At 45.0% G+C, this 24,310-nt stretch overlaps 1 protein-coding gene across 4 annotated transcripts in view; it reads left to right on the plus strand.

Annotated features, from left to right (window-relative positions):
- AXIN2 (axin 2) overlaps positions 1 to 24,310 on the plus strand; it is a 79,125-nt gene that overhangs the window by 13,038 nt on the left and 41,777 nt on the right. Inside the window, exons 1-2 of one of the 4 annotated variants that reach the window (XM_028713191.2) lie at positions 18,959 to 19,409; positions 21,641 to 22,590. In XM_028713191.2, the coding sequence (XP_028569024.2) occupies positions 21,767 to 22,590 (824 nt within the window). In that variant the 5' untranslated portion in view covers positions 18,959 to 19,409; positions 21,641 to 21,766. Of the gene's footprint in view, positions 1 to 18,958; positions 19,410 to 19,586; positions 19,759 to 19,991; positions 20,368 to 21,640; positions 22,591 to 24,310 lie in introns of those variants that run through there. The other 3 variants (XM_028713221.2, XM_028713201.2, XM_028713211.2) reach the window with 3 other exon arrangements.

Genomic DNA, 24,310 nt, shown 5'->3' on the forward strand with positions numbered 1-24,310 from the left:
GTAGTAGTAGCTCCAATACTTTGGCCACCTCATGAGAAGAGAAGACTCCCTGGAAAAGACCCTGATGCTGGGAAAGATTGAGGGCACAAGGAGAAGGGGACAACAGAGGACGAGATGGTTGGACGGTGTTCTCGAGGCTTCCAGGATGAGTTTGACCAAGCTGTGGGAGGCGGTAGAGGACAGGGGTGCCTGGCGTGCTCTAGTCCATGGGGTCACGAAGAGTCGGACACAACTAAATGACTAAACAACAACAAGTATTAGTATTATTGCCATAGCCAGTTAACTCAAACCAGTAATAGTCAAGAGGGAAATGGGGACTTCCAAGTCTGTGTTTGCTTTATTTATTTTGTAGAATTTATATAATGCTTGATTGTGGGAAACCTCAAATCAGTTTACCATAAGCAGATAATGTTATAAAATGCTCTGCTTCCCCCCACCCCCTTCTCATAATAACAGGATTCTTTTTAGGGTAGTCTTGGACACCTCTACTTTAAGGGCTTTGATGTAAATTTAAGGATGCTGGATAGAAGACCATGAAACACACACACACACACACACACACACACACACACACACCACACACACACACACACACACACGGAGGCAGTTGTAGACATGGTGCCAAACCATTCTTTAAGCTTCCAAACAAAACTAATGCAACAGCCTTTAACTATCATAGGGAGCTTTTAGACAAACTGTTTCCTGAGCGCTCATCCTGAATTTGTTTGCAGCAAGATTGGGCAACATTGGCCATTTATGAAGCATTCATTCTGACTTGTTTGTGGGAAGGGTAGATGACATTGCCTCAAAGCTAGTGTAATCCCACACTTTACGCTGCATTTCCCCATTACTTTTCTTACCACAAAAAAACGCAGTTTTGGAGATGAGTGAATTTGCAGCCCAGGAAAGCCCAAATCAGTTTTAACTGTGCAACCTGAATTTACCAGGGTGAGATCTGAAGCCAACTTGAAAATAGTGACAGACTGGAAGCACCCATGGTCAGTAATATACAGCTGAATTGATGATGCACCTGGTTCATGAAAATGCAGGAGCAATGCTATTTTTGTCTTCCATATTAGGCACCTCTTATGTGTTATGTGTGCATGGTTGTTGTTGTTATTGTTGTTTTTACATGGAACAATCATTTCAGACTGCAAAGGGTTAAATCGCACAAAGCTCCATTCCTGTTAATCACATCATTGCCCGCATTAAAGAGAGAGAGAGAGAGAGAGAGAGAGAGAGAGAGAGAGAGAGAAGAAACCAACAACAACAAAAACTGAAACATGTTTATTTCATTTGTTTAATTTCAAGTTCTGAGCACACTAGCTGGAAACTATGCTTGATAGTTAAACTGAAAACATTTGGATTTCCTTTCCCTCTCTGTCGCCACCCCCAGTTAGATCACTTCGTTCTTAGTCCAGGATTTAAGCAACATATTTTTTTTATAAAGCTATGGAAGCCAGACAGCAAAAACAAAAGGGATTTGCAGTTCTGCAGCATCAAATTGCACCAACTCAGCCCTGGTAATACATCAGATATTTCATTCTGCCCATTTCTCTCTCTCTCTCTCTCTCTCTCTCTCTCTCTCTCTCTCTCTCTCTCTGTCACACAGACATACACACTCCCACAAATAATAATAATAATAATAATAATAATAATAATAATAATAATAATAATAATAATAATGGCAGCAATGAAAATATATAATAGCAAAACAGGCCACATTCATGCAACCTCTGGCTGACAGACTTTCCCAAAAAAACATGTTCCTCATACCCAGAACACTTTCCTTAGACATGCTGGGAAATGCATATTCTAGTTTCTATGGCTTCCTTAGCACCCTTGACCTGCAGGTTTTTGTCTCCCAGTCCCGTTTCCATCTTCTTTTAGGCAGATTTGCTCTTGAGCATTCATCTGCTACAACTTCCTCCTCCTCTTGATGATTGCATGGAGAGATACTAAACCCAAAAGTGGAATGGGATGGAAACTGGTGGATGTTACGATGCTGGAACTACCTTGCAAATAGGTTCACAAAAAATGTTATCAGCTCAATAAATATAGTAGCTCAATAATTAGGAAAGTTAGTAATTTGATACATGGCTTGGGACAGGGATACCCAAGGTGACATCTTCCCCCACATCAACCTGCCACCCCACCCAACCCACTTCCAGGTGCTTCCACCACCTGAAGTTAGATGGCTGGATAAGAACATGAGAAGAGCTTCCTGGATCAGGCCAATTGCCCATCTAGTCTTGTTCTCATAATGACCAACCAGATGCATGTGGGATGGAAACCCACAATCAGAACCCAAGAACCAAGAACACTTTCTCGTCCTGCGGTTCCCATCAACTGGCCTTCAGAAGCATTATTACTGTCGAGGCAGAGCATAGCTGTGATGGCTGGTAGCCATTGGTAGCGTTCGATAGCCTTCTACAAGGGGAAGGGCATTTTCAGCTATAACACCTTCTCCTGTATTTTAGGGGCCAGCTGAATACCTTTTTATTTTTATTTTGCACCTTTGATCCCTGGTTATTTTGGTTCCTGTTGCAATTGTTTTTTAGCCTTGTCTTTCTTTTTCCCTTTTTGTAAACTGTCTTTGAAATTTTGAACCGGATAACAGTGTGAGTTGTTCACACATTACATTCAACAAGTGTAGAATTTGTGTACCGGTGTGGGCAAATAGCTGAGCTGCACACTTGCTCACATGTTGTATTGTGTTTACTGTGTTATCCTGTTGGAATACCACCCAGAGTGGCTGGGGAGGCCCAGCCAGATAGGCGGGGTGTAAGTAATAAATTATTATTATTATTATTATTATTATTATTATTATTATTATTATTACTATTACTACTACTACTACTACTACTACTACTACTACTAGTTGAACATGTGTACCCAACAGTTGAGCTGTATAAGTTGCCTAGAAATGATTTTTGCTTGTCACAGGCAACCAGATATTTACCCCATTTTTCAGTGTATAAAACTGCCCCCCATGTATAAGACGACCCCTATTTTTTTAAACTCGAAAAGATTGCCCAAAGTTGTTGAGTTGCTTGTGAAGCTCCGCAGCTCATAACTACATCTTCTGTAAGATTGCTACTTATGCGTGATCAGGACCATGATGCCGTGAAATAACTATATTCACAAGTCATGCAGGTGAAGTGGATGATGTTGTGACTTCTCATTCTGGCACTAGGTTAAGAAACTGAGCTGCCTCATCACAAAGATCCAAGGTTGAACGGCACCTCTGCTATGGGCTCCCTAGAAGGACGATTGAGGCGCAAGCCTTTCTCCATTCTCTGTGCCCCATCTTCAATAATACTCACCGTAGGAAGAAGAGCCCAGCTAGTTTAGCATCCTGATTCCCACAGCGGCTAGCCAGATTCCTACGGGAAGCCCACAAGTGGGTCAGGAGGGCAACAGACATCTCCTGCTGTTGTATCCAGGCAACGAGTACTCACAGGCATGCTACCTCCAACCTTGGAGGGTAGCATTCAGCCGTCATGGCTGGTAGCTATTTATGGAGCTGTTGTATGAAGCGGTTTAGAGTACAGTATTCCATTTGCTACATCGGTGCTTTTCGTGGTTGTTAGTTGTGCCTTATTCCATAGCTTAGGAATCCACTACCTGCTCCGCCGCTCTCCAATCCATATTCCACCTTGGTGAAGAAAAGCAGTTGAGAAATGTTAATAGATAGCAAATCATTTTCATGTCCTTTATCAACTGATATGAAACATTTGGTGCAGATGCAGGGCCCTTTTAATGTCATCTTAAAGGAAAACTGGCCAAGAAAAAGAATGTCCTGATAGCGGGAATGTGCTGAACAAAATATCAAGGTGAAAAAGAATGGTGTGTGTGTGTGTGTGTAGACATTTGAGAGGATAAAAGGAAGAGAAAATGTATCTCTTATCGAGTTCATCCCCAGTAACAAAAGTGTGTTGGCTGACAAGGCTGGCTTCAAATCCAGTTAAATTGTGTGCTTTCTTCTCTCACTGAAGTCTGTTTCACAATCCTTTTTCTTCTTCTCACTCCCCTTGTTATAAGTGGGTGTCTGCGTATGAATAATATCATTAAAATTGTGTTTTCTTAAATGCAGGCAGATATGAAACTCAGTTTTTAAAAACTTTCTTGGCAGTTTGTGAACTTATGAATACCTTTTTCCTTTTTTTTGGATGGTTCAGTCAAAAAGACACGGAGAATATTTTAATAACTCTCACAATAACTTTGAATAACCTTACAGTGACTTTGATCTGTATTATGATCCACATTTTGCAGATGGAGGGGTGAAGCTAGGAGAATGGAGGATTGCCATCTAGTGAGTTCATAACTGAGGTGAAACTTCCTGCCTTGCTTATATCGTTTTGTAAGTCACTTTGGGTCACTTCTTGAGAAGAAAGTGACTAATTAATGCAAATAATTATAATAATAATAATTTATTAGCTACTATGCTACCCTGGCTCTCAGTGTTTAGTCTAACCTTCACACACACACACACACACACACAGAGAGAGAGAGAGAGAGAGAGAGAGAGAGAGAGAGAGAGAGAGAGAGAGAGAGAGAGAGAGTTCGGGAACACAGATACTTTCTGCTATCAGGGACTTAATAGTGATGGCTTTGGCAGTCCCCCCTGGTAATAATAGTAGTTTGGTGAGGGAGCAGCGGTCAGTAATTCTTAAGAGAAGTGTCAAGAGTATGCCCACAAAACACACACACACACCTAGGATTCTTCATGACACTAAAATTGATTTGAACCAGCATCTTCATTGTATTGTCTGTGAGAGATACAGAATACTCAGGGCATCCTTGCTCTGGCCCCTGCCTTTTCTACACCTTTCAAGAGTGTCCCATTCATACAAACTGCAGCGCCATCATATCTCCCTCCCAGTCTTTATACCAAAACTCTGTTTCTTTCTGTCTTTCCCCCACCCGCCTGCAAATCTCTCAACTTACTTTGGGGCCCTTCAACTTCTATGCTACAACTGAGTTCTCCTTCTTTTCCTCCCAGATATCTCACATTGTAGGGTGGTCCCCTAGCCCCCTTTCACCTGGATGGTACTGTGCTTGAAGATCTTCGAGTGCTCAAAATCTGGAATGACTAGGGGGGCGGGGGGGGGGGGACAAAATCAACAAGACAGTGTTTTTCACTCTGCAATCGGTCCTCTTTGGCTGTCTTGTGATATTCTCTCTCTCTCTCTCTCTCTCTCTCTCTCTCACACACACACACACACACACACACACACACACACACTGCTGGGTTTGGTGGTGCCCTCTATTAGTGAGCTTGGGGCAGGAAGAGGAGAACTGGTCAGCTAGAAGAAAGTTTTCTATTACCTGCTGCTGGCTCTCTCAAAGGTTTTGTTCATAGCTTTTTACTTGGGAGCCTAGAGGCTAAACTACCTTATTTCCCCTATTTTTTTGCAAATAAAGTAGCCTAAACTGCTGCCAATGGCAACAGGAGAACAGCAAGAGATGGCTCTGCATTACATCTTCCTTTCCTGCTGTGTGTCCTCTAAACAAAAAACCTCTCTCTCTCTCTCTCTCTCTCTCTCTCTCTCTCACACACACACACACACACACACACACACACACACACGGTACCTTTTCCACCTGCAAAGGTGAGAAAACAGCTTGGTTGGTGTGCATATGTGATTTTGATCAGAAAAATGGCAGGAAGGATATGCAATCAACTCCGTATCACCTTTACAAGGCTGCTCCAGTTAGCCATTGCTATAATGCAAGTCTTATCTTCTCCATAATGGGCAACTTTAGGACAAATGCATGCAGTTGTCTTGGTGTTGGCATAGCAAAGGCAGTGCTTGCATGCTCACATGGAAATGAAATTGTGCCATCTTGTCTGATGATTTCCCTGATGGAAATCGGCTGAAACCCAGGAGTACTTAAAAGGTGTGTGAGCAAGTAAAACGATAGGCATTTAAATCACAATTAAAATACTGTGGAACGTAAGCATGTGCCATTGTGTAGCATGAAATCTCCTCTCCCCCTTTTGTTTTTAAAAATATTGACTGTATTAAAAAATGGCAGGAACGGCCCATATTTCTCCTCCATGTACAAAGGAAGGAAATGCAAAACCTACATATGGGAAAGAAAGGAAGCTGAGAGCAAAGTGGGTGGCTGTAAGGAGAAGACTGGGAAGGAAAAGAAGTTCCCTGCACAGGAAATTCTCTCCTCCCTGCTTATCTCACCCCTGCTGTCAGAGCTGCAGCTCCCTTGTGCTACTGATCTACATGCCTGGCCCAGGCAGGAAAGAGGAAGGAATCTCCTGCTGGCCAGTCCCTCTCCTTTCCAGCTTCCTTCTCCATCTACATCTTCACTCCTGGCTTCAACACACTCCCCCCCCCCCCCCTAGCTGAGCTGGCTGTGCACTGGCTGTGGCAAACAGCCTACTGCAACTGCTTGGCCTGATGCAGTATTTTTGTGACTCTTAAGCGGATCAGAGTACAGTGGTACCTCGGGTTAAGTACTTAATTCATTCCAGAGGTTCGTTCTTAACCTGAAACTGTTCTTAACCTGAAGCACCACTTTAGTTAATGGGGCCTCCTGCTGCCGGAGCAAGATTTCTGTTCTCATCCTGAAGCAAAGTTCTTAACCTGAAGCACTGTTTCTGGGTTAGCGGAGTCTGTAACCTGAAGCGTATGTAACCCGAGGTACCACTGTATTTCCTTAAGACCATCCAGATGCCATGTGTATGGCAATCAGGAGGTTGGGGGTGGAGAGATGCGCAGAGTCTGTTTGTGTGAATGTGCCCTTGGGCACATGCTGCTCAGAGGAGAATGCAAACATTTGAGATGTTAGTGCAGGAAGTGGATCAATGTGTGTGAAATGGGATTGCAGTCTTATACTTGGAGTTGAATTGAATTTAGTGAGACCTTTTCCAGAAGTAAAGGGTTAGGGGCAGTGGTGTCCAAACTTTTTTCAAAGAGGGCCGGATTTGATGAAGTGAAGGGCTGTGGGGGCCGACCAAAGGGCCAACCAAAGTTGTTGACCTTGACTTTGGATTGAAGTTGTTAACCTTTTTTTAGGGTTGAAGTTGTTGAACTGTTTTAAGGGTTGGAGTTAGGCTGGTTAGGCTAAGTCAAGCCACACACTATATCTCAAGGATATTTCTTCTGGATAACTTTTTCATTCCTCATAAGTATAGCAACATGATAAACACAGTGGGGGGGGGATCAAATTTCCCCCTTCACTGTCTCCACCCCCCACTTTAGGAAGTATAGGATGGTGTCCTTTCGGTAGGCATATTTATTAACGATTGTGAAGTGACCAGAAAAAACTGTCCTAGCCTGTTCATGTGTCTTTAACAGCAGCGTACCCTGAGGAAACCAGCCACTGATATTTTTCAGAACATGGAGAATAAGGCTCACTGCTGGGAATAGGCACCTGCAGCCCAGGCAGAATTGACACGAACCAGCCCATGTCACAACTGACACCAGCTGATTGACAGGTGGGCGTGGTTTGCAGGATATAGCCTTGTGGGCCAAATAGTTCCCCACCCCTGGAATAAGCATTACCAACTGCTACTATGAGTGGCTCAAGCTACTGTTAAAGGTACAGGAGCAGAGACCAATGAAAAATTGGCAAACCTAATATCTCAAATATAAGCCCATTAAAATTATTCAAAAAAGCAGTCATCAACAAGTCATTCCGGCTAGAGGTATAAGAGCTCTTACTGAGTGCATATGTGTAGTCTAAAGCAATGAAAGGGAGCATTTGTCATCTACTGGAGAGATGGAAGGGTGGTAACTGAAGATCATACCTGTACTATTAAGGTTTACTTTTCTCTGTCCTCCACTTCCTTGATCTGATAAAAGTGCCATATTGACTCATCCGGGAGCTGTAATTAATTTCACTTTGTGGCTTGTCACGTACTTTCTGACTTATTATAAAATCCACATATACATATGAACACTACTGAGAGGAGTTTAATGCACCTATGAAGCAATTTACAATTAAAACAAGAATAACTTCAAAGGTATTAACTCACATGTGGGCTCCAAGCCTCTCATGGTGTTCTATATACAGGGCTTTCCTTTCATTTTGATCAAACCTGTTCCATCACTTCAGCTGAAGTAGTTGCAAGCCTTTGATCTTGTTATCAACGTGACCACTGGTGAGAACGCTACAACTTGCATTGCGTGTGACAGCGTATATGGTGTCAGTTGCCGTGCCTGAATAGCAGGTTTTCAATTCTGGGTGAAATCTTGACTTCTCTCAGAGCCACTGCAATTTATACTTCTGGCAGGTATTTTTCGGCATCACATTCACTTTGTGGTAAAGAGGTTGCAGAGCACCTTCATGGTGCTTCGGGGATATCATGCATTTATCCAGGGTAAAGATGATAAGATGTTCTTTTAAACTAGCTGCACTACTGACTTGCTGACTTGCTGGTGGCTCCTTTGCAAGCCAAATGGGGGATTCCCCAGGTGATAATTCTGCAATTCACCAGATCAGGGCTGTACTAAATGGCTCTGTGTGTGTGTCCCCCACTCCCTCCCTTATGAACCTCTCTCATAAACAGGTGCGATCTTGAGAGAATGTCACCTGCAAAGTCCATTGAAATGAAAAGGAGCTGTACAGCAGTGTCTTGATATGCTTGGGACATTTTAAAGGGATTCTCCCTTGACTTCCACTGTAGCACTGAGCATAAGCTCACTTGAACTTTAAAGGGTGAAAGCAGATGCAGTGGTACCTCCATTTGCAGACAGGATCCATTCCAGACCTCTGGTCGGATCCTGAGGTTTCCGCAACGGGAGGGACCGCTTCTGCGCATGTGCGCAGCGCAGTAGAGTGCTTCTGTGCATGCGTAGAAGCAGTAGACAGCTTCTGCACATGTGCGCGGTGTGGTAGAGTCTTTTTGTGCATGCGCGCACAACAAAACCCGGATAAATACTTCTGGGTTTGCCGCATATGTATCCCGAAGCATTCGTAACCGGAGGTGAATGTAAGTAGAGGTACCACTGTATAGTGTTTTAGAGCAATGGGGTCACTCTGGAAGTATCCTCTTTGCATGCAGAAGATCCCTGGGTTCAATCCATGGCATCTCCAGTTATTATTAATTTTATTTATTTATTTCACTTTAATTTATATCTCACCCATCTAGCTGGGTTTCCCTTACCACTCTTGGTGGCTTACAACATGTGTATATATAAAAAGGTAAAGGTAAAGGTACCCCTGCCCGTACGGGCCAGTCTTGACAGACTCTAGGGTTGTGCGCCCATCTCACTTAAGAGGCTGGGGGCCAGCGCTGTCCGGAGACACTTCCGGGTCATGTGGCCAGCGTGACAAAGCTGCATCTGGCGAGCCAGCGCAGCACACGGAAACGCCGTTTACCTTCCCGCCAGTAAGCAGTCCCTATTTATCTACTTGCACCCGGGGGTGCTTTCGAACTGCTAGGTTGGCAGGCGCTGGGACCGAGCAACGGGAGCGCACCCCGCCGCGGGGATTTGAACCGCCGACCTTTCGATCGGCAAGCCCTAGGCGCTGAGGCTTTTACCCACAGCGCCACCCGCGTCCCTGTGTATATATAAAGACACAACAAAACATGAAATATTAAAAAACAAAATATCCTATACAAGCAACAAACAAACCAATAAATCAATAGAAATTGATAACAACAACAACAGTTTACAGTTATGCCCAAATTAAAATAACCACCAGCTCCAACTAAACAGTTAACCAACACCAACCTGACAAAAAACAAGACAGAAGAACCAAAATTAGTGCCATTTAAAACATTTTAGAAACATTTTAGCCAGTTGGCGCAAACTAAGAGTTATTCCAGCAATGTCCCTCCGGCCTTCCAGGAGCCTTTTTTTAGCTCTTCAGGGTGAGTCTGGGCCCTGCCCCAGGCCAAGTGGAAATGGGCCTCCCAGCCTGGAAGAAGTCTTTCTTCCAGCACTCAGGCAGCAGCAATTAGCGTTAGGGAAGATCCCTGTCTCAAATCCTGGAGAAGCACTGCCAGCCAGTGTTTACATTCAGTGGTGTCCAAACTTTTTTCAAAGAGGGCCAGATTTGATGAAGTGAAGGGCCGTGCGGGCCGACCGAAGGGCCAACCAAAGTTGTTGACCTTTTTTTATGATTGAAGTTGTTGAGTTTTTTTAAAGGATTTTACCCCAGGAAATAAACTGCCACCGGGGCCGGATTAAACCGACCAACAGGCCAGATTAGGCTCCCAAAAACGGACTTTGGACATGCCTGGTTTACAATATTGAGCTGAATGCACCAATAGTTTTGTCTCAGTAGAAAGCAGCTTCCTATGTAGCCAGTACAACATGAAACTCTTAATCTCAGGGATGTGGACTTGAGCCCCACGTTGGGCAAAAGATTCATCTGCATTGCAAGGGGGTTGGACCAGATGACCCTCGTGGTCCCTTCCAACTCTACATTTCTATGATTACTATCCAACTCTTCTATGATCCCTTCCAACTCTACATTTCTATGATTCCTATCATATCATCGGAAACACCCCACAATCCCCAGTGCAGATTTGCATTATAAAAATAGTTTCTTCTCTAATTTATATGGGAATTAGAGAAGATAGAGCATTCATCCAGCCATGTTTAATTTTTATATTTTTTTTAAGTTAGAGGGTGGTGGGCAGAGGCTGTAAAATCAGTGTGTTAATTCACTGATATGCTTATCAGTCACGTCAGTAGCAAACTGGGAAGGAAACCGGTCTTATCCCACCGTGGAGGAACATGCTGTGCGCTCTTTTTATATGTCTGACTTCACCCAAAAGTTTCTTGCATATTTTTTTCTGCATTGGCTTCTGAAGAAGACATTTTGGAATCATATCCTTCTTTGATTCTGCTTTACTTTTGGTTGCTTTTTGGACAGGAAGCGCCCCCCCCCAAACTATTGCTTTTTGATGATAAGCAGAAACTCACACATAAGATGTGTGTACGTCGTGTGTAACGGCAACAGTAAACTGAAGGGTGTACCATTGGGAGAGTGGGGCGAGGTTACTTGGGTCAGTTTTAGGTTTTAAGTTGCTGCCTTGTATCACTTTTGCTGCCTTAATGAATAGAAGAAGAAGAGTTTGGATTTGATATCCCGCCTTTCACTCCCTTTAAGGAGTCTCAAAGCGGCTAACATTCTCCTTTCCCTTCCTCTAACAATCTCTTTTCCCTTCCTCCCCCACAACAAACACTCTGTGAGGTGAGTGGGGCTGAGAGACTTCAGAGAAGTGTGACTGGCCCAAGGTCACCCAGCAGCTGCATGTGGAGGAGCAGGGAATTGAACCCTGTTCACCAGATTACGAGACTACTGCTCTTAACCACTACACCACACTGGCTCTCAGGTGACAGGCAAAGAGGCAAAATATGAATTGTTAATTTTGCCATCTGCTCAATCTGGGAATTCATTTCTATTGGCAGACTGGAGAATTGGATGGAAATTCAAAGATATCCAACTTCCCTGCTGCTTGTACAAGCTACGTGTGTCTATCGGCTTCCCTCTAGGCCTAACAAGAAGGGCATCTATGTGTAATTACAGAGATGATGAAATTTAGGAAACTCTTGACTTTCAAGCATGAAGGAAAGCATGAAAGGGCTACTTGTTCCTGCATTTCCTTATCTAGTCCATCAGCCTAGCTTTTAGCAATGCACATGCCCCAAGCGTTACAAATTATTGTATGGTTTTGTTGGTGAGACGATGTTGCTCCAAACTGGCAAAGACGGGAAGAGGTTACGTAGAGACAGCATCACGAAATGGTGCCTATAAAGCATCTGGGATACCCCTGTTGTGTTTACCCTTTGCAGCTCAATCCCTTGTTTTGTTTCATCTCCAACCATAGCAGTCATCCTCACTGTTAAACTCTCCCACAGACCACAACAGATCTACTATAGTACAAAAAGCGCCCTGTGGAGGGAAAAATGACCCCTGTGCATTTCAAAGGCTTTGTGTTTACACAGTCTACACCACACTGGCAAATGAGAAGGAAACTTACTTGGAAAGATGTGTGAGGCTTCCCTTGGAGTGCTTTTGTGTCTTGCAGGACTTCTGCAGGGAGGGAGGTCCAGTTGTGGAGCAGCCACCAAGCAGGCCTATGCGAATGCTCTTGTCACATGGTTTGCATGCATGAATAATGCCATAACTGTGGTACCTTCAGTCGGCCTTAACAATTGCATCATGCAGAGGAAGAAATGTGGTTCATAGATCATAGAATCGTAGAGTTGGAAGAGACCCTGAGGATCCTCTAGTCTAGTCCAACCCCCTGCAATGCATCTGTCCCTTACAGGTATCAAACCTGCAACCTTGGCATTATCAGCACCACACTTTAACCAACTGATCTATCCAGGCTGATCCTTGTGCGTGGCCTGTTTAGGATTATAGAAATCCAAAGTGGAACCTTTAAATTAGAAAACCTGTGTAGACTATGCAGTGCTGAAGTGACATGAGTCCTGTGGATCGTGATTCTCCAGAGGTTAACAAATAAATCCCAACATGGGTTGCAATAAAAACATGCTACCAAGCCCAACTGATGTTACTGAAAAACTGAACACCAGTTCAGCACACTAGCAAGTACAGTGGTATTTAGGATTAAGAACTTAATTCGTTCCGGAGGTCCGTTCTTAACCTGAAACTGTTCTTAACCTGAAGCACCACTTTAGCTAATGGGGCCTCCTGCTGCCACTGTGCCGCTGCTGCACGATTTCTGTTCTCATCCTGAAGCAAAGTTCTTAACCCGAGGTACTATTTCTGGTTCAGCTGCCTCTGTAACCTGAAGTGTATGTAACTCGAGGTACCACAGTAGTAGTAGTAGTAGTAGTACTAGTAGTAGTAGTAGTAGTGATGATGATAATAATGATAATATCTATACCCCACCCATCTGTCTGGGTTGCCCCAGCCACTCAGGGAAGCTTCCAATACATATAAAAACATAACAAAACATTAAAAACTTCCCGATATAGGGCTGCCTTCAGATGACTTCTAAAAGTTGTGTAGTTCTTTATCTCCTTGACATCTGATGGGAGGGCATTCCACAGAAAGGGCACCACTGCCAAGAAAGCCCTGTTGCTGGTTCCCCATAACTTCACTTCTCGCAGTCAGGGAACTGCCAGAAGGCCCTTGGAAATGGATCTCAATGTCCGGGCTGAACGATGAGGGTGGAGACGCTCCTTCAGGTATAGAGTGCCAAAGCCATTTAGGGGTTTAAAGGTCAACACCAACATTTTGACTAAAGGTCAGCACATCTGACTGTGAGGACAGAGTACTTCCTTTTGTCTGCCTCAAGTCTCCAACCATTCAGCATTAGATCAGGGTAGACAATTTCCAATTGTGCTTTATATATGATGCAGACTCCCATCACCCTTGGCCATTGGCCCAGCTGTCTGGAGCTGACAGAGGTTGCATTCCAAAACATCTGGAGGGCACCATGTTGGCTACCCCACCCCGACCCTTGTGGCTGATCACAACTAAGTGTCATGCTCCTATGGATGCAGCCAAGCCAACCCTCTGTGCAGCCGGCGAACTTTGCTCACATGCAAATGAATAGTCGGTTGCACTCCCGTCTCCCCCTTTGTCAATCCATTCATTTGAACATATGTAAGGAACTGGACGCGGGTGGCGCTGTGGGTTAAACCACTGTGGGTTAAACCACATTGCCTAGGACTTGCCGATCAGAAGGTTGGCGGTTCGAATCCCTGCGATGAGGTGAGCTCCCATTGCTCGGTCCCTGCTCCTGCCAACCTAGCAGTTCGAAAGCACATCGAAGTGCAAGTAGATAAATAGGTACTGCTCTGGCGGGAAGGTAAACAGTGTTTCTGTGTGCTGCTCTGGTTTGCCAGAAGCGGCTTAGTCATGCTGGCCACATGACCCAGAAGCTGTACGCCCACTCCCTCGGCCAATAAAGCCAGATGAGCGCCGCAACCCCAGAGTCAGCCACGACTGGACCTAATGGTCAGGGGTCCCTTTACCTTTAAGGAACTGGAAAAATGTTGCCTACGAAGTGTGCTCATGCACCCTTCACGATAAAGCATCCAAGTAATACTTTACTTTGTACTTTGAAAGAGCTTTTAAAAATGACCCTCGATAATACATGCGCGTTATTCTATGCGGCTGTTTTTAAGTGGAAATGTGGTGTGGCTCCGCATCGGGGCAAGTTTTGCACGCAAGCGCTGCTAAGCCAGCAAAACTTGGTTCGTTTCCGCTTCGAGATTCTTCATTTTCAAAGGGATGCGCCCCCATCCCCCTCGCTCTGCAGAGAGCCTCGTGGCGCCTCCTGCGTTTTTGAAGCTCGCCTAAGCGAAGGCGGGGGTCCCGTCGAAGCTATAGTATCAAACCCGCTCAAGCCCCGCCCATCCTCCGTGACAATGGCCGATGTGCCCGCCCACCCGAGAGCGGAGCGGAGCATTCATTAATAAAGGGAGAGCGCGGGGCGGCACCCCCTCCGCGCGCTCTGCTAATGTATCAATCGTAAGCATGTGCGTCCGCCGCCGCCTCCCCGCCACCTGACTGTCCAATCAGAGGATCCCGGCTGGGGAGTAAGAGCTAGCTGAAGGACCAATGGGAGGTGCCTGGGCGACACCCATCGGCGCGGCTTGGGGTGCGAGAGAGCGGCCGAGTTGCCAAACGCGGTGATCTGTGGCTCCCTCGATGGGGCGGCGGGAGGTGCTTGCGTTTGTCACGCAAGCTGCAGTTTGGGAGGCAGCGCGCGGCACCTTTCCTTCCGCGGCAGGCGAAGGGGTGGAGTATGGCTGCAGTGCTCTAGGCATGCGTGTACCTGGATGCGAGTCTTCCCACAATCGAATCAGACTGGGAACGGGGCGATGTGTAAACAGAAGTCTCCTTTCCCTTGCCTCCAGATCTTTCAATCTGGCAAAATATCCGAGGCTGAGAGAACAGCTTTTCTCCTATCTGCGAGTCTTGGTCTGGGAATGTCAAGACACCTTCCCCATCGCTGTCATTTACTCCAAAGACACCCAGTTCTAGGCGCCAGGTATCGCAGACACCTCTGACATTGTCGCCAGCCGTCAGATGCCCCACTCGCAGCCCCGACATGTGTAAATCTATTTTACCATTCTAGTGTACCTTGGTACCTCGGGTTACATACGCTTCAGGTTACATACGCTTCAGGTTACAGATTCCACTAACCCAGAAATAGTGCTTCAGGTTAAGAACTTTGCTTCAGGATGAGAACAGAAATCTTGCTGCGGCAGCAGGAGGCCCCATTAGCTAAAGTGGTGCTTCAGGTTAAGAACAGTTTCAGGTTAAGAACGGACCTCCAGAATGAATTAAGTACTTAACCTGAGGTACCACTGTATATGACTGAAATCAACGTCAAGTTGGTTAAATCCTTTGAATTTCATTTAAACCTTAGTCAGGATTTGGCCCAAGCCAACTTCTAGGGGCTGAGGTACATTTTGCCCCCCCCCCCCGATAAAGTATTTGAGGGCCTGCTTTGCCCTTCAAATGGTGTGTGCATGCCGAATCATGTGATCGATTATGCAGGGTGGGGCTTACCTGGGTCCCCCCAATATTTTATTCAAGTTTGCACCATTGGCCCAAGTTAATGCATAGTAAGGAAATAGGATTTTTTAAAAAAGTATTCCAGAAGAAATCTCTCGCCCCTATATTTTTAGCATTCCAAAACGTTCTTCACTTGTCTTTATTGGCCAGTCAGCGTTTGTATCTGGCCAGGAGCTGTGACAGTGGCCTGGTTGAGCCATTCTACACGATTGCTGCTTGCGTTGCGGGTTGCTGCATGAAATGCGTCCAATAGCAAAATAAATTACTGTTTGTAATTATAAAAGTTGGTCTGGAGGGCTAATTATAGGCTGCACACGTTCTTTGTGTATTTCTAAGGGACTTAACATAAATTGCATTCACAAAAAAAGGTAACCGAATCTGACGCAGAGCCACGTGATGCGTTGATGGAGTTGTTGTTCTTTCATTAGCCTGTAAGAGCGCTACTCTTAAGGGATGCCTTTGGTCTTAGTAAGACTACGGCCATTTAGGTCACTTAGACACACATAAGCTCATTTATATGAATGTATTTGGGACATGTAAAGCCTGGATACTAGGATTGTGCTTTGGAACTGCATCCCCATCTGCACTTATGAGAATAAACCATAAGGAAATATCACAGATAAACTTATATCTGAGTCATTCACAGACCCTCCCAAGTGTGCCTATTTTCCAGGGACAGTCCCAGATTTACAGAAGCCATCCCGGTTTCTGATTTGATCCCAGAATGTCCCGCTTTTCCTTAGCACGACCCTATTTTCATTGGAGAAATGTTGGAGGGCATGCGACCCCAAAGCCAAGGAGATAAGTAACTATACAACCTTTAGAAGACATCTAAAGGCAGCCCTGTATAGGGAACTTTCTTAATGTTTAATGTTTTATTATGTTTTTATATTATGTTGGAAGCCACCCACTGTGGCTGGGGCTACCCAGTCAGATAGGAGGGGTATAAATAATAAAATTATTGTTCCATTATTATTATTATTATTATTATTATTATTATTATTATTATTATTGACGCCCCTATTTTCATCGGAGAAATGTTGGAGGGTATACATTCACAGATCTTGTGCACATTTTCCTTTGAGTAAATAGTTGGGACACAGGGTGGTGGTTGTTGTTTAGATCTAGTGACACATTTCACAAGCATGCTCAAAAACCCCACATATATATGTCCTTGAAGAGCTTCCAAGACAATGCCCAAACATCCTCCAACAACAGGGGAATAGCCTGCTTAATACTGTTCCTAGGCATCCTGCCTTGCCTTCCCTGCCCAGCCAATGGTGATCCAAGGGATGGAACCAGCCATGATGCTTGGGTAATGTTTCTGGGTTTCCTCTTGCCCTGTAAGCTGCTAGCATAGGCCACACCTGTAAATCTCACAGAACGAGGTTGATGCCCATATACAGTGGTACCTTGGGTTAAGAACTTAATTCGTTCCGGAGGTCCGTTCTTAACCTGAAACTGTTCTTAACCTGAAGCACCACTTTAGCTAATTACGTTCTTAACCCGGGGTACCATTGTACCTTGCATTTGATGAGAATTATCCTAAGTAATTAGCAAAGATGCACAAAAGGCCCACTTCATCCAGCTGGACTCCCTTCCAAAAAATGTGTGCATCGTTTTCATTTTATTGCCCTGTGGCAATAATCCAGGCGCATTTACTTGGGAGTAATTCCATTAGGCTGTTGTGGGACTGAGAATCAGGCTGCAAGTCACCTACATTCTTTATAGTACCTTCCCTTAGAGAGAGAAAAAGGTCCTGTGGTTCCCCGTGTTTTTGTACAGTTCCTAGCACAATGGGCTGGGTCTCTGGGCTGTATGATAAAAACTAATTATAGTAATGTGATTAAAGACCATCTTTCTACTATTGAGGGGGGTGGGAAGAGAATACCCCGGTGGCCAAGTTTTATTCATGCGTATTAGTCTTGCTTGTTTTGTAAATGTAATTAAAAAATCAAATCCCTTAAAAATAAGCACGTAGAATAGATGAAGACAAGAAAAGTGTGTGTATACGGTATGTGTGTGTGCGTGTGTGCCCGCGCGCCTGTCCGCACCCCTGCGCGCGCATAAAGGAGTAAATTAAACGAAGAGGAAAAACAGACTGGAACTTCTGAGTTCAGATGCATTATGGCACTGGAACTTCCATAAAGTTCAGAGGTTTTGGATTTCCGTGTTCTGAGGCTGCCCGTAAAATAAAATTTAAAAAAAAACCGAAAAAGCTCTAAAAGACAACAGACCCAGACTTCATAAGGGGACTGAGTGCAGTGGGGGAAGGGAGATGGATTGGCCCGAAACCTGCACGCCAGATCCAATCTCTAATTAGAACCTTTTGTCTAAAGTCTTTTCTAAAGCATTCCGTGTCTGTTTAATATTTAACATATGGGGGGTGGGGGAACAGAGTTTTGTTGGTGTGCCAGTTATATTACAATCAGATATTGTTTAGTTAAGATGCAGAATAAAAAGAAAGGAAAAGGCCAATTTTCTTATAACATGAAACTTTAAAGAAGAAGAAAAGGCAGTGGGGGGGGGGAGCGCGGGAGTGGGGTGGGGGACTCTACCGCAAAATGATATCACAGTCTTGCACTACTAAAGTTGATCATTCCATCCTCCCTCCTCTCCCCCCCCCCCCCGCACAGCCCGCCACCTCTCCAAAAGAGCAATACAGCAGTTGCTCTGCATTGTATGGGAAAATAAAAGGAAGAGAGTTCAAACATCAATTGATATTTATCTCATGGGGTGAAGGAGGGGCGGTGTGTTGGAGGTGTGTGTGGTGGGGGGGGGGGGAGGATAGTTTGCAAAGAAAGGGCTAAGTTGATTGAGCAACGAACGGGTTAAAGTCAAGGGAGTGTAGCTGGCAGAACCGGGAGGAGGGAATGTTGCCTGCCCCTTTAAGGTTCCTGCAGCACTGAGAGAATTGCAGGGATAATACGATTGGGGCGGCAGGATCACTTACTTCTGACGTTCCAAAGCCTGGGGGAGTTGGCTAGAGATTGTTTCCCTTTGATAAGGTCCTGGCAACTTGGTAGCAACTCAAGAAGCAATAATAATAATAATAAAAATCTAAGCGCTTCGGAGTAAAATAAAAAAGAAAGAAAGAAAAACCATCCAAAGTGTGGGGGAATAATTAGTCCCTGTAGCTGCCGAGCAATGCCAGTACGTAATGCCGGTTGATCTTGCGATAGTAAGAACTGTATACCTTTACAGATGCACACACACAGAGAGAGAGAGAGACACGCACACACATATATTTTATTTTATTTTAAGGCGGAAGGTGTTGCCGGAAAAAAAGACGCTTATCTCCCTTACAGGACCGTTCTCTCGGTTGTTCACTTTGATGTGCACAGTTAAACCCACAGCTCAGTGTTTGTTGGAATAGCCCGGAGGACATTTGGTGCATGGAATGACTGCTTGAAACAGGACCTGAGTTGAAAGAAGGGGGGCGGGTGGGGGGTCAGGAGAAGTGGGGGAGGGATCAGGTCTTTTGATATATATATATATTTATTTTTTTCCACTCTCCCTTTTCCTTTCGGCGTAAAGAAGAAGCGGGGCGTGAAGGAAGGGAGAGGATCATGCTGAAACTCCTCTCTCCCTCTCTCCGCTGATACGTTTCGCGTGCAATGTCCTGCTCTCTCTCTCCCCCCCCCTCCGCTCCCCCCCTTTTAAACTCTCAGATGCTATTATGAAGCATGAGAGGAGGCGGGTGATGAAAATATAGGGGGATTCGGCGCAACGCTGCGGATTACTTTTCTCCATTCTGTAAAGGGAGGGAGAGAGAGAGAAAAGGGGGGGGGGGGAAGGCTAAAGGAGGTGGGTTTTTTTTTAAAGGAAGTACCGAGCGCCCGTTTACGGAGGGGGCGGGAAAAGAAAAAGAGAAGGAGAAGAGAGAAGGGGAAAAGGACCCACTAAAAACTACTGGATCAATGGTAAGTTGCACAAGAATGTACGCGATTCCCCAGCTGCCTGCTTGCCTGTTTCTCTATCCCCCCCCCCCCCGCGCGCCCGCTTTCTCCCGATCGCTTTGATGTCCTCTTGGCTTGAGCTTTGAAGTTGTTAAGGAAAGCTATTTATGCGTTAGTTATGAGCAGGCAGGGCTCGGTTGAGGCGATAGGCGAGGGTTTTGTACGCGAACAATAATAAACAGCAGAGGTGTGTGTGTGTGTATGTTGCGTTTGTGTGTGTTCGAGAGACGGGAGAGATCTGGGGAAGGAGTAGGGTCTTGCACAGGACAAGCCCCCCAACTCCAACCAACGCACCCCAATTGCATATATCCCGGTAAGGTGTGTGCGTGGGTGTGGGGGGAAGAAGGGTCCATTTTCAGATTTGGACTTTTCCGATTGGGAAGGGAGGTCGAGATCAAGGATGTGCATTTCTTTATGTGCCGGGGAGGCAGGGATGCAGCGAGGATGCGAGGACTCCCTGCCTCTTCTCCCTCTCCCCCCACTCTTCCTTTACACCCCTCCCACTTCTTTCGGCACCCCCTGCGAACTCCAAAGAGGCGCTGCAGGCTTACTTAGGGGTCAGTTGTTGCACAGGGCTCGGAGAAAGCAACTGGCTTAAGACTTCTCTGTGGCTTTCTCTCTCTCTTGCCCCCCTGCTCTCCCCACCTTCACCCTCCCAATTCCTCTTCTCGGTTCCTGAGATCTCTCGGCCTTTCCACCCCCCTCTCCCTTCCAGTCAGTCGCCATTTCTGGAGGGTTACTTACCACCCCCTTCTTTTATTTTTACCCCCCTCTTAAGGGTTGCATTTTAGCAGCTCGGTGGACTACAATGTCTTCTTTTAAATCCTCCCCCCAACCAGTCGCCCTCTTACTCGCTCACTCTCTTTGATGGGGGGAGCTGGAGAATATAACAGCCGGGCTTGGAATTTCTGCACGCGTTCAGGTACATTACAGGAGAGAGGGGGGAAATACTTTCTTGGCAGTATTTTGTATTTGTTTGTTTGAAAGGCAAGCAGCCGTTTAAAATCTCCACTTCTGTCGTGAGGTGGTGGTGTGGAGAAATGTCATCTTATGAGTAGTTCTGAACTCTTCACATAACTTCATAAACCAACTTTTAAAAATTGGATGTTGGTTGGTTTTGTGTGTGTTTAAAGAAACTGGTAGAAGTCTTTGCAAACCCATTTTCTCCCCGGTGAACTAAGGAAGGATGTTTGGAAGAAGCCACAAAACTTCTCAAGATCTTATTAATCCATCTTTAATGGTGGAAACTGGCTAAGTTTGAGAAGAAAAAGTGCATGACAACCAGAGCAAGGGAGGTGGTGGTGGTGGGGAGGGAGAATTGGAATCCTTTGCTTCCAAGTGGTTGGAAGTTTTTAAACATGTGGATGTCTTTAACATGTGAATGGTATAACTTAAGCAAGTCCATGAGATGCCTTTGAAGGCTGTAGGCAACTGATCAGAAATGAGTCAGACAGACCTAGTTTTTAAACTAAAACACTACTGTGGTCAAGATTGTCTCTCTCTCCTCCCCCCATTTTCTTTTAAACACTTTCTCAATATGCCATTTGTTTTTTTCAGAGGAGCATCCAGCATTGTGCTTAGAAGGGTTTCTGGTGATCATAATCTAAATGTTTAAGGAGTTGAAGGGTTTTGGAGGGGGGGCAGAGAAATGGAAACCAGATGCTGAGGAAAGCACGTTTTGTTCTTTGCTTTGAGTTATCTACTGAAGAAAGAGAGGGAGGCAAAATTTTGAAGGATGTGTGTGTGTGTGTGTGTGTGTGTGTGTGTGTGTGTGTGTGCTTGCACACAAAATAGGTTTAACAACACAAGGGATCCAGTATTGTTCCTGGGACTTCTCAGATGTTATCATTAGTAGGAGGGAAAGGTTCACAGGGGGGTTTCTTTTCTTTTCTTTTGCGTGTTTTGATTTTATAGGCAATGCAATAATTAAGACTTCATTTTTGTTTTTGCCTCCGCCCCCACTCCTTTTGCTCCCTCCACACCAAAGTTAAAAGTGTGCCCAGAGTTCAATCTTCCTCTTTGAAAAGCGTATCTGATACTTTTGATTAGCACTGCAGATAGCTGCGGTTGCCTCTTTATTTTAATGTGAAGAGTTGAAAAGCCTGTTTACTTTTTGTCTTTGATGTTGGGTGGATCTGGTTTTGATTAGATCAATACTCCCCCCCCCCTTCTTTTCCTTTTTTTTTTCCTTCAAGAGAGAAGACTCTGAAGAATCCCCTGCTGACTTGAGGAAGAAAAGAGAGAGGGAGAGAGACAACACACAGACAGATTACTGAGGAACTTAAAAAGAAAAAGTCCTGCCAGAAGGGACTCCCGGAACCATGAGCAGCACAGCATTGCTGACTCACCTCCCAGACCCCAGCAGCAGCTTCAGAGAAGATGCCCCACGCCCCCCTGTACCAGGGGAAGAAGGAGAGACACCATGCCACCTGGCTGCCACTTTGTTTGCCATGAAAAACCAAAGCTTCAAGGCCATGTCAGTTTCTTCCACGCCAAGGAGAAATGAAGATGGCCTTGGGGAGCCAGAAGGCAGCGCATTCCCAGATTCTCCTCTAGCACGATGGACCAAATCCTTGCATTCCTTACTGGGGGATCAAGATGGTGCCTATCTCTTCCGGACCTTCCTGGAAAGAGAAAAATGTGTGGATACTTTGGACTTCTGGTTTGCCTGCAATGGCTTCAGGCAGATGGACCTTAAGGATACCAAAACTTTACGAGTAGCCAAAGCTATATACAAACGGTACATTGAGAACAACAGCATTGTCTCCAAACAGCTCAAGCCTGCCACTAAGACCTACATAAGGGATAATATCAAGAAGCAGCAGATCGATTCTATAATGTTTGATCAGGCACAGACTGAGATTCAGACAGTGATGGAGGAAAATGCTTACCAGATGTTTTTAACTTCTGAGATATACCTCGAATATGTAAGGAGTGGGGGAGAAAATCCTGCTTACATTAACAGCAATGGACTGGGGAGCTTAAAAGTTGACTGTGGCTATCTCCCTACCTTGAATGAAGAAGAGGAATGGAGCTGTGCAGACTTTAAGAACAAACTTTTGCCATCCGTGCTAGGGCTATCCAGTAAGGCATTGAGGGCTACAGCAAGTGTCCGAGCTACAGAAACTGTGGAGAATGGGTTCAGGTAAGATAACTTGCTTTGAATGACTTTTTGAGAGTCTGTTGCTCCTTTAAAGAAATCTTGCAAAGTGGATATATGTGCACATGCTTGTCCTTTGGAGTAGATTTTGGCAAAGATCCTTTTTTTTTTTAAAATGAACCTTAACAACTTGGCATTTATTTCTGGCTTGGTGGGGAGGGCTGTCTTTCTCCATAATAAAGAAAGCAGTACATTGTGGTTCTTAAGACCCACCAGTTCCTAAAGCTCTCTTAGACATCAAAAAAGAACTTCAAAGCGACTCTTGTTCTTTGAGACATGCGTTAATTGTTACCACTTTAAACCACATTAAGAGGAGCTGGGAAGAGCACCATCTAGGCATGTGAATGAGTAATGAAATACTAGTTTGCCAGCTTCATCCCCAGCTAGTGTCGAAATATGTGGATTACATATAGAAAATGGGAAGCAATTATGTGATGATGGAACGAGAAAATCCATATTATTACTGTGGCAGCCTGTGTGACTGAACTTTGTAACTTACAAGGAGACATGAAACACATGTATTCTTGGAGAATACCTTGTGTGGCTTGCTATCGTGTCTTTAAGCCAAAGGAAATCTGTTTGGCCAATGAGATGGCTTCAGGTATGGGACATTATTGTTAGGGACAGAATTCCAACCGTTGAGTAAAAGAGGTGTGTGCTCCAGGTATATGGGAACTGAGTTGGACCTTTGGTTTCTCAAGCTCAGAACTGTCTAAAGTGACTGACAGTGGCTCTTCAGAGTTTCAGCCAGGAACTTTTCCTAGCCTGACCTGGAGATGAACCTAGGCCTTTTAGCATGCACTCTACCATTGACTGACAGCCCTTCCTAGTTAATGGAATTCAAGCTGCATTAAAAGGTGGTCCTATTCCCAATTCAGTACCCCAGGAGAGTGATGTGAGACCCTTCTTTGGTGGCATAGGCTGATGAAAGTGGGCAAGACCAGTTCCTCACAAAATGGCAACACCAGCGTATTCTTTCTCTATCTTAATCGTGACAGAGTGGTATAATCTTCTGACACCTTATTCTCTTTCTCCCCTCCCTTTCCCCTTCATAAATGGGAATTGGTTGAACAAGGATCTATAGAGCAGAAGGACCTGCTCTCTCCCTCTCCCCTCTGTTCTGTGTATTCTCTCTCTTGCTTTGGGAGTTTCTTTCTCAGTCTGGTAAGTATTTGACATCTGGTTTACAGGAATTTTTGTGAGTGTTTCTGTGATTCATGGGACATCAAAGGGCTTCAGGCATCTCTTCTGTTTTCAGCTTGTTTCAACTATGGCCTGCCTCTAAGAGGAGGGTTCTTGAATTGCATCTGTTGTGTTTCTAGCTTGCAGCAGTGTTTATGGTCTTTTCCAGCGATAGGGTTGGAAAGGCAGCTGGTTCTAATTTGGCTTTCACTCACACCAGGGCAAATCTGCGGGGGCTCCCGATAGGCAGAGAACTAGGGCTTCTTCTAGTTCTTGGCTGTACAAATGGCATCAGTGTGTGTTACCCGTTTGTTTTAATCTCTGTGGAGTTATATGCTTGCTCAAGCCTCTGTTTGCCCCAGTATCTTTCTGTGGTAAAGGCAAGTTTTCAAGTTTGAAGCCCTAGCAAGCCAATTTTTTTTCACAATCTCTGAACTGTACCAGTTGCATGAGCCTGACAACCATATTTGCTGTTGCCCAGATCAAACAGTGTTTATATGTGTGTATGCATGTGTATATGTGG

This window comes from Podarcis muralis, chromosome 2 (genome assembly GCF_964188315.1).
Source record: "Podarcis muralis chromosome 2, rPodMur119.hap1.1, whole genome shotgun sequence".
NCBI classification, from domain to species: Eukaryota; Metazoa; Chordata; class Lepidosauria; order Squamata; family Lacertidae; genus Podarcis; species Podarcis muralis.